The sequence below is a fragment of the Hippocampus bargibanti genome, linkage group LG07 (assembly GCF_051943395.1).
Source record: "Hippocampus bargibanti isolate YZ-2025 linkage group LG07, ASM5194339v1, whole genome shotgun sequence".
Classification (NCBI taxonomy): Eukaryota; Metazoa; Chordata; class Actinopteri; order Syngnathiformes; family Syngnathidae; genus Hippocampus; species Hippocampus bargibanti.
In genome coordinates, this window is record NC_142740.1 from 6059987 (window position 1) to 6076542 (window position 16556).

The following is a 16556-nucleotide window of genomic DNA, read 5'->3' on the forward strand; positions in this document are numbered from 1 at the left end:
GCCTTATTGAGTGATGTGTCATTCGCGAACGAGCCCGTTCTTATAACAACAAAATGGCAGCTGACTGTTTTTGTCCTCTATTCCGCGCCCCCAGTCTTTGGTTGAAGCCACGTGATTGGTCAAGAACGCTGCAGTGAGGGGAGGCGGTTTAAACATTAAAGAGACAGGCAGACGACAGAGAGAGAGTGACAAAATGGATCGAAAACAGTGAAATTTGGACTTCTTTCAACTTTGATAGTTCAAAGGCAGAGTGTAGACTGCAAGGTTAAAATATCCCATCAATTAGGATACAAAAATAACCCGCACAAGCCATCTGTATACTTGATGCAAAAAGCGATCAACCCAGCTAAACAGAACACAATTGATGAGGAACAAGGTAAAATTATCGCAGAGAAAGCACCTACAAGGGATCAGTCCTCAAGATGGTGAAAGAAGAAGGCCACGTTCCTCATCAAGTGTTTAATGCTGATGGAACGATGCCATCAAGCTATCAACGACCATCACAAATGTAAATAAAATGACTTTATTATACAGTACAGTGTATTCCTTTCATTACAATAAAATAGCACATTTATTATACATAAAATAAGGTATATTTTGTGTATTTTTAAGGCTTAGTTAGTTGAAAAATATGTTTTATGGGGACCTGTGAACGGATTATTCTCATTTTAATCATTTACTATGGGAAATTAATTTTTCGGATACACTATTTTCGCCTTACACACTCTGTCTAGGATCCGTAAACCAAGTTATCACTGTACTCCCAGCCTGTTTGTCCGCCCATGACTTAGTCGATGGGCGGAGCAAAAATGAGTCATCAATTAATTGATTCTACCTGCAGCTCGCTGAGATTTGATTTTTATTTTTATTATTATTTTTTTTTTACAGTGCAGAAAAGACTCGGATGACATCTGCTCCGTAAAACCGCGCTTGCCGGTCTCAGGCAATGAAATGAGCGCTGCGTTCGCCATTAAACCTCATTTTGTTTGGAGGATTTTTCAATTGCTCACTCTCGTCGCACCTCAGACTGCTCTGACAGCTGTAAATATACATTAAAAAATAAAAAATAAAAAAATACTTGCTTATGTTTATTTGTCTTTGTGTTTGTATGTAACTATCTCGCAATGTATGTAGCTATCTAGCAATGTATGTATCGAGCGATCTAGCAATGTATCAGGCTAGCAATGTATCGAGCTATCAATCAATCTAGCAATGTATCGAGCTATCTAGCAAACTGGCAATCAATCAATCTGGCAATCAATCAATCTGGCAATCAATCTATGAATCTACCTCCCTCCCTCCCTCCATCAATCAATCAATCAATCAATCAATCAATCAATCAATCAATCAATCAATCAATCAATCAACCTCCATCAATCAATCAATCTATCTATCTCTCTATTTAGCAAGCAATCTAGCAATCAATTTAACAATCAATCAACCAATCCACCAATCCATCAATCCTTCTATCCATCCAGCCATCCATCTATCTAGCTATGTAGCTATCTACATAGCTAGATAGCTACTTAGCTAGCTAGATTGCTTTCTAGCTAGCTACAGTATGTATCTAGCTATCTCGCAATGTATCTAGCTCGCTATCTAGCTAGCTAGAGAACTACCTAGCTAGCGATCTAACTTGCTAGCTATCTAGCTAGCTAGCGAACTACCTAGCTAGCGATCTAACTTGCTAGCTATCTAGCTAGCTACATGTTTATTTATTTATTTTTCTTTCTTTCTTTATTTGTTTGATATTAAACGATTTCTCTTTCTTTGTACGTCACCCTAAATTCACTTTGTATCGAACTGCAATCATGTTGCTGTTCCTTTCGGGCTAATGAAACATTATTTAAATGAACGATGCGTCGGTGTTGACATTCTGGTGTGGTTGTGACTCTGGTGAACATTTTCCTTGTGATTGAAGTGACTAATGATATGTTAATGCACGTGTGTGTGTGTGTGTGTGTGTGTGTTTGCAATTGACAGGAGAAGAGTCCTTAATGATCTTTGTGGACAAGCGCAAGTTGAGTGGATTGAGCGAGTTGAGTGACGCTAATGGCACGGCGGTGACTCTGGAGGCTCTCCACCAGCTGGCGGCTTCTTACTTCACTGACAGGGAGAGCACCCTGCACAAGCTGCACAACATACAGATTGCCTCCACTGCCATTAAGGTAAAATTACGCCGGATCCTCCGCGTACGGACTTGTAGAATGTGCGCAATGGCGAGTCTGTAGGCCATTTGCCAAAAGACCTTTTGAAGCAATGTCAGATCTACAGAGATATAGAAATATAATGTACAGTCATACCTCAGCTCACGAACTTAATTGGTTCCCAGAAAGTCTGCCAAACATTTATTTCCCATAAGAAACCATTAAAATGAGAATAATCCGTTCCCAGGTACGCATTAAACATCGTTTTCGACTAAATACGCCTCAAAACGACACCAAATATTTCATGTATAATAAATGTGCTGTTGCATTGTAATGAAATAAATAAACTGTACTATATAATAACGTCGTTTTATTGACTTTTGTAATAATAAAATACATTTCAGTGCCTTTCAAAACTCTCAAGGACACTTAGCAGTCAGAGAATTTTTTTTCTGTGGGTGAGCGACGGCAGCCAAACGCACCAGCGTTCACTCAAACTCTAATATTAATTTCCCTCTATGTAGGATTGCTCTGTACGGAAGAGCATTAGGGCCAGGCCGAAACACATCTTTCTCTAGAGATGGGGCACTATTCCGAGAAAAAAGCCTCAAATTTCCTAGATTTAACGTCGCAACAATTGCGACATTTAAAGTCACACATTTTCTAGATTTTAAGTCAAAAAATTGCTAGATTTTAAGTCTCACATTTGCTAGATTTAAAGTCGCAAATTTTCTAGATTTTAAGTCAAAAAAATTGCGAGATTTTAAGTCAAAAAAATTGCGAGATTTAAAGTCGCAAATTTGCTAGACTTAAAGTCGCAAATTTGCGAGATTTAAAGTCGCAAATTTGCGAGATTTAAAGTCACAAATTTTCTAGATTTTAAGGAAAAATTTGCTAGATTTTGAGTTATAAATTTGCCAGATTTAAAGTAACAAATTTTCTAGATTTAAAGTCGCAAATTTGCTAGATTTAAAGTCGCAAATTTGCTAGATTTTAAATCACACATTTGCTAGATTTAAAGTCGCAAATTTGCTAGATTTAAAGTAATAAATTTGCTAGATTTAAAGTCACAAATTTGCTAGATTTTAAGAAAAAAAAAAAAACGCTAGATTTTGAGTTATAAATTTGCCAGATTTAAAGTCACATATTTTCTAGATTTTAAGTCACAAATTTGCCAGATTTATAGTCACAAATTTGCTACATTTAAAGTCGCAAATTTGCTAGATTTTAAGTCACACATTTGCTAGATTTAAATTCGCAAATTTGCTAGATTTAAAGTCGCAAATTTGCGAGATTTAAAGTCACAAATTTTCTAGATTTTAAGGAAAAAATTGCTAGATTTTAAGTTATAAATTTGCCAGATTTATAGTCACAAATTTGCTAGATTTAAAGTCGCAAATTTGCGAGATTTAAAGTCGCAAATTTGCGAGATTTAAAGTCACAAATTTGCGAGATTTAAAATCACAAATTTGCTAGATTTTAAGGAAAAAAATTGCTAGATTTTAAGTAATAAATTTGCCAGATTTAAAGTCAGAAATTTTCTAGATTTTAAGTCACAAATTTGCCAGATTTATAGTCGTAAATTTGCTAGATTTAAAGTCGCAAATTTGCTACATTTTAAATCACACATTTGCTAGATTTAAAGTCACAAATTTGCGAGATTTAAAGTCGCAAATTTGCTAGATTTAAAGTCGCAAATTTGCTAGATTTAAAGTCGCAAATTTGCTAGATTTAAAGTCGCAAATTTGCTAGATTTAAAGTCGCAAATTTGCGAGATTTAAAGTCACAAATTTGCTAGATTTTAAGGAAAAAAATTGCTAGATTTTAAGTACTAAATTTGCCAGATTTAAAGTCAGAAATTTTCTAGATTTTAAGTCACAAATTTGCCAGATTTATAGTCGCAAATTTGCTAGATTTAAAGTCGCAAATTTGCTACATTTTAAATCACACATTTGCTAGATTTAAAGTCGCAAATTTGCTAGATTTAAAGTCACAAATTTGCTAGATTTAAAGTCGCAAATTTGCTAGATTTAAAGTCACAAATTTGCTAGATTTAAAGTCACACATTTGCGAGATTTAAAGTCACAATTTTTTTAGATTTTGAGGAAAAAAATCGCTAGATTTTGAGTTATAAATTTGCCAGATTTAAAGTCACAAATGTTCTAGATTTTAAGTTATAAATTTGCCAGATTTATAGTCACAAATTTGCTACATTTAAAGTCGCAAATTTGCTAGATTTTAAGTCACACATTTGCTAGATTTAAATTCGCAAATTTGCTAGATTTAAAGTCGCAAATTTGCGAGATTTAAAGTCACAAATTTGCTAGATTTTAAGGAAAAAAAATGCTAGATTTTAAATTATAAATTTGCCAGATTTAAAGTCAGAAATTTTCTAGATTTTAAGTCACAAATTTGCCAGATTTATAGTCGCAAATTTGCTAAATTTAAAGTCGCAAATTTGCTAGATCTTAAGTAACAAATTTGCTAGATTCAATGTCAGATCTACAGAGATATAGAAATATATGAACAGTGATACGTCAGCTCACGAACTTAATTGGTTCCCAGAAAGTGTGTGTAAAGGATAAATGTTCGTCTTCCGAACATTTATTTCCCATAGGACACCATTAAAATGAGAATAATCCGTTCCCAGGTCCTCATAAAACATAATTTTCTATGGAATAAGCCTTACATATAAACAAAATCTACCTTATTTTATGGATAATAAATGTGCTATTGTCTTGTAATTAAAGATATAAACAGTACGGTATAATAAAGTTATTTTATTGACCTTTGTGATGGTCGTTGATGTCATTGCCTCTTAATGATATCCAGGTGAAGTTACGGTGCGATAATACCCTCACTCACTGTCCCCTGCTAGCTGCTTTTCGTTCATGCCGGAGACTGCGGAGACAACAGAGAAACACCCTTAGCCACACGGAGCGATGATCGACTTAGCATACTGCTACTGGAACGCTAAGTCACACAAACGCACACCTGATTGGTGTTTTTTTTGATGATCTCCTTCTTCTGCTCAACCGTGATTTTCTTTTGTGTCCTCTTGGGCTGAACACTAGCCTGTGGTGGGGTCTTTTTTCGGTCCCATAATAGCAAAAGTATTCCACTTGATAACAAACCACTCAAAGAAAACTAGTCCGCCAGTCACCGTGGCGCCGTGTGATTTGGTTTGTCCGCTAAAAACTAGTTCGTTAGCCAAGACTACTGTACATTCTCGCAAATGTAATGTTCGTGAGGTGAAACGTTCGTGAGCTACAGCGTTCGTAAGCTGAGGTATCACTGTACTTCCCTTTTTTTTTAATTGCAAAATGGGGGAGGAGGCTGCGAGGATTTTTTTCCTGGCTGACAATTTTGGCCGTCGCTTCAGCCTTCATCCGAGTTGTCACTCATTACTGGTGATGTGTGTTTAAAAACAGCTGACAGGGCCAGGAAAACTTTCCAAATAAGGCTCGCCGACACAGGCTAAGCGCTCCAACCCCCTGTTGTTGTTTTTGGAATACCGTATTTTAAGGCATATCCAAAAGTTTTGATTGTATAATTATAATAATAATAATAAAAATTTTATTTTCAAGCGTCTTTGAAAAACTCTCAAGGTCACTTTACAGTCACAGGGTAAGTTTTTTGTCTGTGGGTGAGCAGAGGCAGCCACACGCGCCAACCCGGAAGTAACTCAAATAGATAGCAAGCTAGCTAACTAGCGGATAGATAGCTAATACCTAGCAAATAGCTAATAGATAGCAAATAGATAGCTTAAAACTAGCGAATAGATAGCTAAGAGCTACTGAATAGATAGCTAATAGCTAGTGAATAGCTAATAGCTAGAGAATAGATAGCTAATACATAGTGAATAGATAGGTAAGAGCTACAAATAGATAGCTAAGAGCTAGTGAATAGCTAATAGCTAGCGAATATATAGCTAATACCTAGCGAATAGATAGCTATTAGCTAGCGAATAGATAGATAATAGCTAGCAAAGAGCTAATAGCTAGAGAATAGCTAATAGATAGCAAATAGATAGTTAATACCGAGCGAATAATAATAATAACTATACATATCATTTCTAAGCGCCTTTCAAAACTGCCAAGGATAGATAGCTAATAGCTAGCGAATAATATACAAATACATTTAATTTATAAGCGCCTTTCAAGACTCTCAAGGACACTTTACAGTCACAGGATATTTTTTCTGCGGGTGAGCAGCGGCAACCACATGGATAGCTATTAGCTAGCAAATAGATAGTTAATAGCTAGCAAATAAAAAATAAAATAATAATAATAATAATACATTTCATTTATAAGCGCCTTTCAAAACTCTCAAGGTCACTTTACAGTCAGCGAAGTTTTTCTGCGGGTGAGCAGCGGCAGTCACAGGCTCCAGCGTTCAATAGATAGCTAATAGCTTTTAATGTTGTTTTTCTATTAGGCTCCTGATGCATCAGTGGTGCCTTTCGGTGGCAGTTGGTCAAAGTTGTTTTAGTAGTCGGAAGTACCAGGATGTAAAGCTCACCTTCAGGAAGTGCTTGGGGGGGGGGGGGGGGGATGATCGTTTGCACTCCCCCCTAACCACTCGCCGGCGCCGCTGTCGTTCTGCCTCGATGCGGCCTGGCCAAGCGCACCGTCATGCGCGGTGTCAGATTTTTTTTCTCCGTGGTCACCGCCGATTTTGGGCAGATGTTGCCGTGGCGTCTCGATGACAGGCGAGGTCCAGGAGAGGTCGGAAGAGGTCACCTGAAACCGAAAGATGTGACTCAGCACGGGGTTGTCTTTGAATTTCTGTCAGTTCTCAAGACAAATAAGTCCATCTGGAGTCAAATGGCTGCGCTGGTGTCAGAAAGCAAAAAAAAATAAAAGAAAATAAATCATTTCAGGTCAAAAATTAGAAAATAATCCAACAATTGGCATGGGGGACAATATCTTGACCTTTGACATCCTGACTGAGGACAGGAAGACATTTTGGATTGGATAATAATAATAATACAGTGAGACCTCAACTTACAAACACCTCAATTTACAAACTTTTTGTCTTACAAACGTCAAATTTATGAAAATTAAACCTTATAATAAGCACTATTTTCATAATACACACCCACCACGGCTGGCGGAGTGATCTTCGGCGGAAGCATACGACCGAACAACACCAACAGTCCTTATGGAAGGTGACTCTCCTTCCATAATCCATCAACGACCATCAAAAAGGTAAATAAAACTTTATTTTACAGCACAGTTTATTTCTTTAATTAGTCGTCATGTAATGTGCCTCTCTTTCCAAACAGCAATTCCCTTTGACCTTCGACCTCCAACGCCATTCCATCAAGCCAGAAATGGCCATCACAAATGTAAATAAAGTGACTTTATGATACAATACAGTGTATTTCTTTCTTTATAATACAATAGCACATTTACGTCTGTGTAAGCTCTCAGTCGTACAGGAGTGGTCCATCGATGAGAAGGTTTCTTCAGCCGTCATCTGTACAAAAGTGAAGGTTTCGGACGTTTCGCCTCCTATCCAAGAGGCTTCGTCAGCGAACTAAAGTCTGACTGGTCGTATCGGCCCCATTTATATATCCCTAATGTCCAGACATGGTGGCGCCGGACACAGCTATGATAGGTCCCTACTCTCAGGTTGGGGGGGGGGGGGGGGGGCGGGACCCCTCCCTGTGGCCCCACTGATTGTTCCTACATCCCTGACTAACGACTGGCCTATTACCCCCACTCCCCCCGGTATCACCTCATCAGCATAACGACCCTCATCAGCATTGCGAAAGTTGCCTAACCTGTTTTGCCTGAGCAGGCTATTGTATGAACGATCCAAATTGAACCTCACCCCACCAGACCGGTTTAATGAAGGATTTTGTTGTTTTATAAGAATCGCTTCTTTTACCCCCCTTTCACACCATCTATGTTCTTTCGCTAAGATTTTAACCTCATTGTCGTCAAATGAGTGGTTGCTAGCTTTTAGGTGCAAATGTACTGCCGATTGAGGCCCACTAGTATTATCCCTGCGATGTTGATGAAGTTTTTTTGAGAATTTGTTGAGTCTCCCCAATGTACTGCTCTTTACAATTTTCATTCTTACAATGTATGGAATAAACTACATGACTTTGTTTTTCATTTGGTAGCCTATCTTTTGGATGCACTAATTTTTGCCTTAACGTGTTTATCGGTTTGAAATAAGTAGGAATTTTATGTTGCCAAAGGACTATTTGTAATTTTTCAGAAACTCCTGCAATGTACTGTAATTTGTCAGACAGAGATCTCTCAGAGACAGAAAAGGCAGTACTTACCAAAGGTTTAAATTTCTCAGTGACTCCTAAAACTATACCTACAATAGATTATATCACAGCTACTGAATCGGCTATTAAAAATAACAAACTTTCGTATGCAGAGGCAGATGATCTACGCATTAAAATATCAGCTCTTCTCAGTAGTGCCAAACTTCCTCCGTCCAACATAACATTAGAAGAGAGAAAGGCGTTAACTACTCTACAAAAAGACAAAAATATTACTATTTTGCCAGCAGACAAGGGCAGATGCACAGTGCTGCTCAACACATTGGATTATGAAGACAAAATAAATAGGTTAATCGGTGATTCTAACACGTATGAGCAACTAAAAAGGGACCCTTCCAATAGATACAAGAAAGAAATGATTGACTGTCTCCAAAAGTTAGAGAAAGGAAAACATATAGACAAACAGATGTATTTTAGATTATACCCGGGAGAGGCCACGCCATGTATCTATGGCATGCCAAAAATACATAAAGAAGGGTTCCCCCTCCGACCCATTGTTTGTAGCATTGACTCCTCTACATACAATGTAGCCAAATATTTAAAAACTATTTTAGCTCCGTTGGTTGGTAACACAGAATATCACGTAGAGAACACCACAGGGTTTGTAGAGAGGATCAAAGACCTCATATTGGAACCTGAGGAAACTTTGGCATCATACGATGTGACTTCTCTCTTTACATCTGTCCCAACCCCAGCAGCAGTCTCAGTGGTGAGGACGAGACTGCTGGCGGATGTTTCTCTGCATGAAAGAACCAAACTTAAACCGGATCACATCTGCCAATTATTAGAAATCTGCCTTAATACTACGTATTTTCAATTTCGGGAAAAATTTTATAAACAAATCCATGGTTGTGCTATGGGCTCACCAGTTTCACCCATAGTGGCTAATCTTTACATGGAAGAGATGGAGAAACAGGCCCTCACATCCTTCCCAGGGACAAAACCTAGACACTGGTTTAGATATGTGGACGATACTTTTGTCATAATTAAGAAACAAGAAATTCAATCCTTCACAGATCACCTCAACTCTGTAGACTTCAACATTAAATTTACTCGTGAGGACATTCAAGAGAACCAACTAGCCTTCTTGGATTGTAAAGTCATTATAAAAGAGGACAGAGCGCTAAAAACAGAAGTCTTTAGGAAGGCTACGCACACTGACCAATACTGACTTTTTGACTCTAACCACCCTTTACAACATAAACTAGGAGTTATCAGAACCCTCCAGCATAGGGCTAAACTAATACCAACTCGCACTGAAGGTAGAGAAAAGGAGTCAAAACATATCAGGAGAGCACTCACTAACTGTGGGTACCCTCAGTGGTCATTCAACAAATGTCAAAAAGAAAGAATAGGAACGAAAGCAAAAATTCTCAAGATACTAAAAGGAGAGGAGTAGCAGTATCTTACATTGCAGGAGTTTCTGAAAAATTACAAAGAGTCCTTTGGCAACATAAAATTCCTACTTATTTCAAACCGATAAACACGTTAAGGCAACAATTAGTGCATCCAAAAGATAGGCTACCAAATGATAAACAAAGTAATGTAGTTTATTCCATACATTGTAAGAATGAAAATTGTCAAGAGCAGTACATTGGGGAGACTCAACAAAAAAGACTTTATCAACATCGCAGGGATAATACTAGTGGGCCTCAATCGGCAGTACATTTGCACCTAAAAGCTAGCAACCACTCATTTGACGACAATGAGGTTAAAATCTTAGCGAAAGAACATAGATGGTTTGAAAGGGGGGTAAAAGAAGCGATTCTTATAAAACAACAAAATCCTTCATTAAACCGGTCTGGTGGGGTGAGGTTCAATTTGGATCGTTCATACAATGGCCTGCTCAGGCAAAACAGGTTAGGCAACTTTCGCAATGCTGATGAGGGTCGTTATGCTGATGAGGTGATACCGGGGGGAGTGGGGGTAATAGGCCAGTCGTTAGTCAGGAATGTAGGAACAATCAGTGGGGCCGCAGGGAGGGGTCCTCTGCTCCCCCCAACCTGACAGTAGGGACCTATCATAGCTGTGTCCGGCGCCACCATGTCTGGACATTAGGGATATATAAATGGGGCCGATACGACCAGTCAGACTTTAGTTCGCTGACGAAGCCTCTTGGATAGGAGGCGAAACGTCCGAAACCTTCACTTTTGTACAGATGACGGCTGAAGAAACCTTCTCATCAATAGCACATTTATTATACATAGAATAAGTGTGTTGTGTGTAGTTTTAAGGCTTATTTAGTTGAAAAGTATATTTTATGGAAACCCAGGAACGGATTATTCCCATTTTAATGGTTTCCCTATGGGAATTTTTTTTTGAGATACACACTTTTCGCCTTACACACTCTGTCTGGGAACCAATTAAGTTCGTAAGTTGAGGTCTCACTGTAATAATAATAATAATAATACATTTCATTTGTAAGCGCCTTTCAAAACTCTCAAGGTCAGTTTACAGTCACAGGATATTTTTTTTCCTGTGGGTGAGCAGCGGCAGCCACATGCGCCATCGTTCACTCAACCCGGAAGAAACTCAAAAAGATAGAAAACTAGCTAACTAGCAAGCTACCAGATAGCTAATAGATAGCGAATAGATAGCTAATATATAGCCATCCAACTCGCTGGCCAGCTAATAGATCGCTAGCCAGCTAATAGATAGCTAATATGTAGCCAGCCAACCAGGCAGCTAACTAATAGATAGCTAGCCAGCTGGACGGATAGCTAACAGATAGCCAGCCAGCCAGCTAGATAGCCAGCCAACTAGCCAGCTACCAGATAGCCAACAGATAGATAGCCAGCTGGATCGATAGCTAATACACAGCCAGCGAGCCAGCTAGACAGCCGATAGATAGCCAGCCATTAGCTCGCTAGCCAGCTGGATAGATAGCTAATAGATGAGCCTTTACTAGTCGCGCAGTGGAGAAATTGACATTTCACAGCTGCAAAGTGATGAAAGGAAGAGGAAAGGAAAGGAAGAAGGAGAAAAACAAAATACAAGAGCTGCTGTAAAGGCAGCCACTCTCCCGACGGCGCCATCTCCAAAAAGTAAATGATGAAATAATACGACAACACACAGTTTTCAACACTTTCTGCTGCTTCTTTGTTGCATGAAACAGTTCTAGATGAAAGAGGAGATGATTAACAGTGTCCTTTTCACCAGTGGATCAGGGACACCATGGTGAAATGTGCACGTCTGCGACAAGCTAAGTGTTGAAAGCAAACAGCAAGCTGGAGCTAGCATCCATTGACAAAAAGAGATTGTCCCACGTAAATCTGCTTCAATTCCAAGCCGCGGCCGTTCCACATATGAGTATGGATGGTTGTAGATTAAAATGTTCCTCAGTCAAATCAGGGCTCAGTTATTGATGATGATATTTGAACATCAGATTTAAGCCATTCTTTTGTGTATACTTATGCATGTTATTTTTTGGAATTTTTGGGATCAGTTCAGTCTTGTGAATCATTTTTGCGCATGGAATACAGTAATACATCAACTCCCGAACTTAATTGGTTCCCAAAAAGTGTGTGTAAGGCAAAACGTTCGTCTTCCAAACATTTATTTCCCATAAGAAACCATTAAAATGAGAATAATCCGTTCCCAGGTCCCCATAAAACGTAATTTTCTACTAAATAAGCCTTAAAACTACACAAAATATACCGTATTTTATGTACAATAAATGTGATTTTGTATTGTAATGAAATAAATAAACTATAATGTATAATAAAGTCGTTTTATTGACCTTTGTGATGGTGCTTGATGTAGTAGTTGCCTCTTGATGATATCCGAGTGAAGTTGCCGTGCTCTCTGGGCGATAATACCCTCACTCACACTGTCCCCTGCTAGCTGCTTTTCATTAATCCAAATCAACAACAGTTTTTCAACCTTTTCTATTGCCTTAGAGCATTGCTTAGACAATACAGAATCACCCTTAGCCACACATAGCAATGGTCGACTTAGCATACTGGTACTGGGACGCTAAGTCACACAAACACACACCTCATTGATGATCTCCTTCTTCTGCTCGACCATTATTTTGCTTTGTGTCCTCTTCGGCTGAACACTAGCCTGTGGTGGGGTCTTTTTCGGTCCCATAATAGCAAAAGTATACCTCTCGATAACAAACCATATCTGCACTCAAAGAAAGTGGATGTGGAAAACTAGTCTGCCAGCCACCGTGGCGCTGTTCGACCTTGTGGTTTGGTGTTCATCTATGCGCGCACATTTAATGTTCGTAAAGTTCGTGAGCTAAAGCGTTCGTAAACTGAGCTATTACTGTATTTCAATAGCTGTTCAGTATGTTTAGCATTTTACCCGGCAACACGCAGCACTTTTTTTCCATGTAAATGATGTTTTTCCATAATTGGCGTCAGGCCGCGTACCTCATACACCCCCAACACCCTCACGTCAACCAGGGATTAGCATCTCGCGCCGCAACGGATGAAACTTCCTTTTCGGTTTGATGTACTTTCACCGTATCACGTCGTTCAAAAAGCATCACGTTGCTTTGGTCTCTGATGGCAAACGAGATGGGGAAACATTTTCCCTAACAGTCCATGATGTGATGTGTCATTGGAGTTGACATCCATCAAAAAAGGGGGAGGGAGGGTTGAAAAAAAAGGGGTGGGGTATGCAAAAAAACCAGCAGCGCCGTTAGCTCATCGCTCCATAAGCGCATACTTGGAAGGCAAACAGCCAAGTTTGCATATCAAGATATGCTTGGCCATGTAAATATCAGGGTGCGTCTTTCCCCGCCGAATCGCTTCGGGGTGTGTTCATTCATCACTTGTGTCTGTTCGGATGGCGCCCGAATGAATCCGATGAGCTGCGTTCGCCCTTTGCACCGCACGACGGTTCGTCACGACGGTTCGTCGCGCTAGCAACGCATCGGCGCGTGTGTTTGTTCTCGTCTTGAAAACAACGCATTAACATCACATACGAGAAAAAAACGTGTTATAGGATCTCTAAATAATAATAATAATAATAATAATAATAATAATAATACATTTCATTTTGAATCTCAAGGTCACTTTACAGTCACAGGAACAGTTTTTCTGTGGGTGAGCAGAGGCAGCCACAAGCGACAGCGTTCACTCAACCCGGAATAACTCAAAAAGATCGAAGGCTAGCTAGCTAATAAACAGCTCGATAGCTAATAGATAGCTAATAGCTAGATAGCTAATAGCTAGATAAATAGCGAATAGATAGCCAGCTACCTAGATAGCTAATGCGTCTTGACTCAAATAGCAAGCTAGCTATATATTTTGTACATACACAAACCGCACCTGTCCATAAACCGCATGTGTACATGTTATACAAGTTTCATGTTATACATTTACATAATAGTGAATAGCCAGCGAATAGATAGCTAATAGCCAGCGAATAAATAGCTAATAGCTGGAAAATAGATAGCTATTCGCTAGCTAATAGATAGTGAATAACCAGCAAATAGATAGCTAATAGCCAGCGAATATAGAGCTAATAGCTAGCTACCACCTAGCGAATGATAGCTAATGGTCGACTTCATTGATAGGATGGACCGACAATGTGATCACTAAGGTGAATACGGTCAAAGATGGGGGTTGAAAACTGAAACATTTCCCATTATAATCAATAAATAATACTAATACTACTACTACTACTAATAATAATAATAATAATGACAATACTAATAATAAGACTAATAAAAATAATAATACTAGTAAAAATAAAAATAATAATAAAAACAATAATATTTGTAACAATAATAATACTAATGATAATATTAATAATAAGACTAATAAAAATAATAATACGAATAAAAACAATAATATTAGTAATAATAATAATAATAATACATTTCATTTTTAAGCACCTTTCAAAACTCTCAAGGTAACTTTACAGTCACAGGATACGTTTTTCTGTGGGTGAGCAGCGGCAGCTCGACGCGCTAGCGTTTACTTAACCTGGAAGTAACTCAAATAGATAGCAAGCTAGCTAGATAGCGAATATATAGCTATTAGCCAGCAAATAGATAGCTATTTGCTAGCTAATAGATAGCAAATAGCCAGCGAATAGATAGTGAATAGCCAGCAAGGAGATAGCTAATAGCTAGCGAATAGATAGCTAATACCTAGCGAATGATAGTTAATGGTCGACTTCTTTGAGAGGATGGACCGATAACATGATCACTGAGGTGAAGATGTTTTTTTTTTTTTTTTTTTACCTTAATCTGTTCCAGAAACTTCAAGGGATTTTAAGTTTCGGTTGTAAAGCCAGACATAAAAATATAATTGACAACATTTTGATTGAAAACCAAATTGGTCGAGAACTGAGACATAGTTTATTTCTCATTATAATCAATGTAAAAAATGTTAATCCGTTCCGTCTGTTTTTTTGTTGCGCCTGCACACGCCGGTCCCCCCCCCCCTCCTCCATGATATAGGTGGAATATTTGTGCGTATTGTGTTGCTTTTAAGAATTTTAGGTACGTATTTATTTCAAAGAAAAACTCCACGACGCCGCAATAAACAGTCAAATCTGGGTTTTTGACCATAAGACATTCCAGAAACCCATTCGAAACCCGAATTGGTCGAGAACTGAGAAGTTCAAAAACCGAAACGACATTTCTCATGATAATCAATGTAAAAATTGTTAATCCGTTCCGTCTGTATTTTATTTTATTTTTTAGCGATATTGAACAATACATATACGCCTGCCCACAAATTGGAACACGACACAAGGATAATGCGTCGGTCACAATGAGACTCGACACCAGAAAGTGACATAGAAGGAAGCGGAGGGGAGTCAACGGAGTCCTATTTTCGGTTCTAAACACAGCCATAAAAGAACCCAAATTTTTTTAACAACATTTTTGACCAAATTGGTCGACAACCGAGAAGTTAAAAAACTGAAACAACGTTTCTCATTATTATCAATGTAAAAATGGTTAATCCGTTCCATCTGTTTTTTTTTTTCTGGTTCTTTTGTGTTTTGTTTCACAATATTGAACAACACATACACACCTGCTCACAATGGAACGCGACACGAGGAAGTGACATATAAAGAAGCGGAGGTGAGTCCAGTGGTGCATTCAGGTGCGCTCAATTTGGTCCAGAACCCATTTTCGCTTGTAAACTCAGACTTAAAAAAAAAAAAATGGTTGAAAAACAAATTGGTACAAACCTGAGGAGTTCAAAAACCAAAACAACATTTCTCATTATAATCAATGTATAACTTGTTGATCCGTTCTGTCATTTTTTTTTTTTTTTTTTGTCCCCGCAATTTTTGGTCAAAAACCGAATTGTTCAAAAACCAAGACATAAAAAAAACAGGTTTGACTGTATTGCATGATCATTTTGCTACATTTTCCGGCCAAATATTTTTGTGGACCGTTTTACATTCGGAAATTTTGATATGGTTGCATCTCCATCCCACGAGTCTCACGAGTGCGACGAATTTGCGACGTGATATCGTCCCCGTTCTTTCCATAAGAGACTTCCTTTGCTCCTTTGTAGCATTTTATGACTTTGAAGAAGGCGCAATCATCTCATTCGGATGTGACGCGCTCCGTTTTATTTGCTTAAAATTCCAAAACGACTGTATATACCCGTGTGGAATTGTCGCCCGGATGCTAATGTGGATTTGCTACGTCGCGCATGCTTGAATGATTAAGCAAATGACAGTTTGGGAAGGTGTTGAAACGAGGCCATTTTCAACCAAGCGGCGCTTTTCTTCAACTATGAAAAGCATTTTCTACTTTTTTATCCTATAAGCTAAATGTAGCGGCGCTACAACGTAACAGAACGTCCATCTCACAACGCGAGCTTGGAAGTGACATTATCGCCTGTGTTTTTGGGTGGGAGTGGGGTGGTGCGTTTCTTAGCGCAGCTAAATGTTCATCAGTAAAATCTACACGTGTCCTCTAATAATTTGCTAGCTAATTCTTTTCCTTTTTAAATAATGGATATGCCTCACGGCAATTCCTCTCGGTGGAACGTGCTCACGGTTTTTAAATACAGTGGATACAGTAAGTAGAGTGAATTGGTTCCCAGAAAGTGTGTGTCAGGTGAAAAGTGTGTATTCCAAACATTAATTTCCCATAAGAAACCATTAAAATGAGAATAATC

General features: G+C 38.5%; 2 protein-coding genes across 4 annotated transcripts in view; one reads left to right on the top strand and one right to left on the bottom strand.

The window, feature by feature from the left end:
- The window catches only part of LOC148895280 (protein CFDP2-like), a 251007-nt gene extending 243522 nt beyond the window's left edge, over window positions 1-7485 (bottom strand). For all 3 annotated transcript variants that reach the window (XR_016115635.1, XM_089001667.1, XM_089001665.1), the window contains exon 1: window positions 6669-7485. The gene's annotated coding sequence lies outside the window, so the exon portion shown is untranslated. The remainder of the gene's footprint in view (window positions 1-6668) is intronic.
- Window positions 1-16556, top strand: part of LOC148895282 (BMP/retinoic acid-inducible neural-specific protein 3-like) — a 63041-nt gene that overhangs the window by 21949 nt on the left and 24536 nt on the right. Inside the window, exon 4 of the mRNA XM_089001654.1 lies at window positions 1984-2168. Within this exon, the coding sequence (XP_088857780.1) occupies window positions 1984-2168 (185 nt within the window). The remainder of the gene's footprint in view (window positions 1-1983; window positions 2169-16556) is intronic.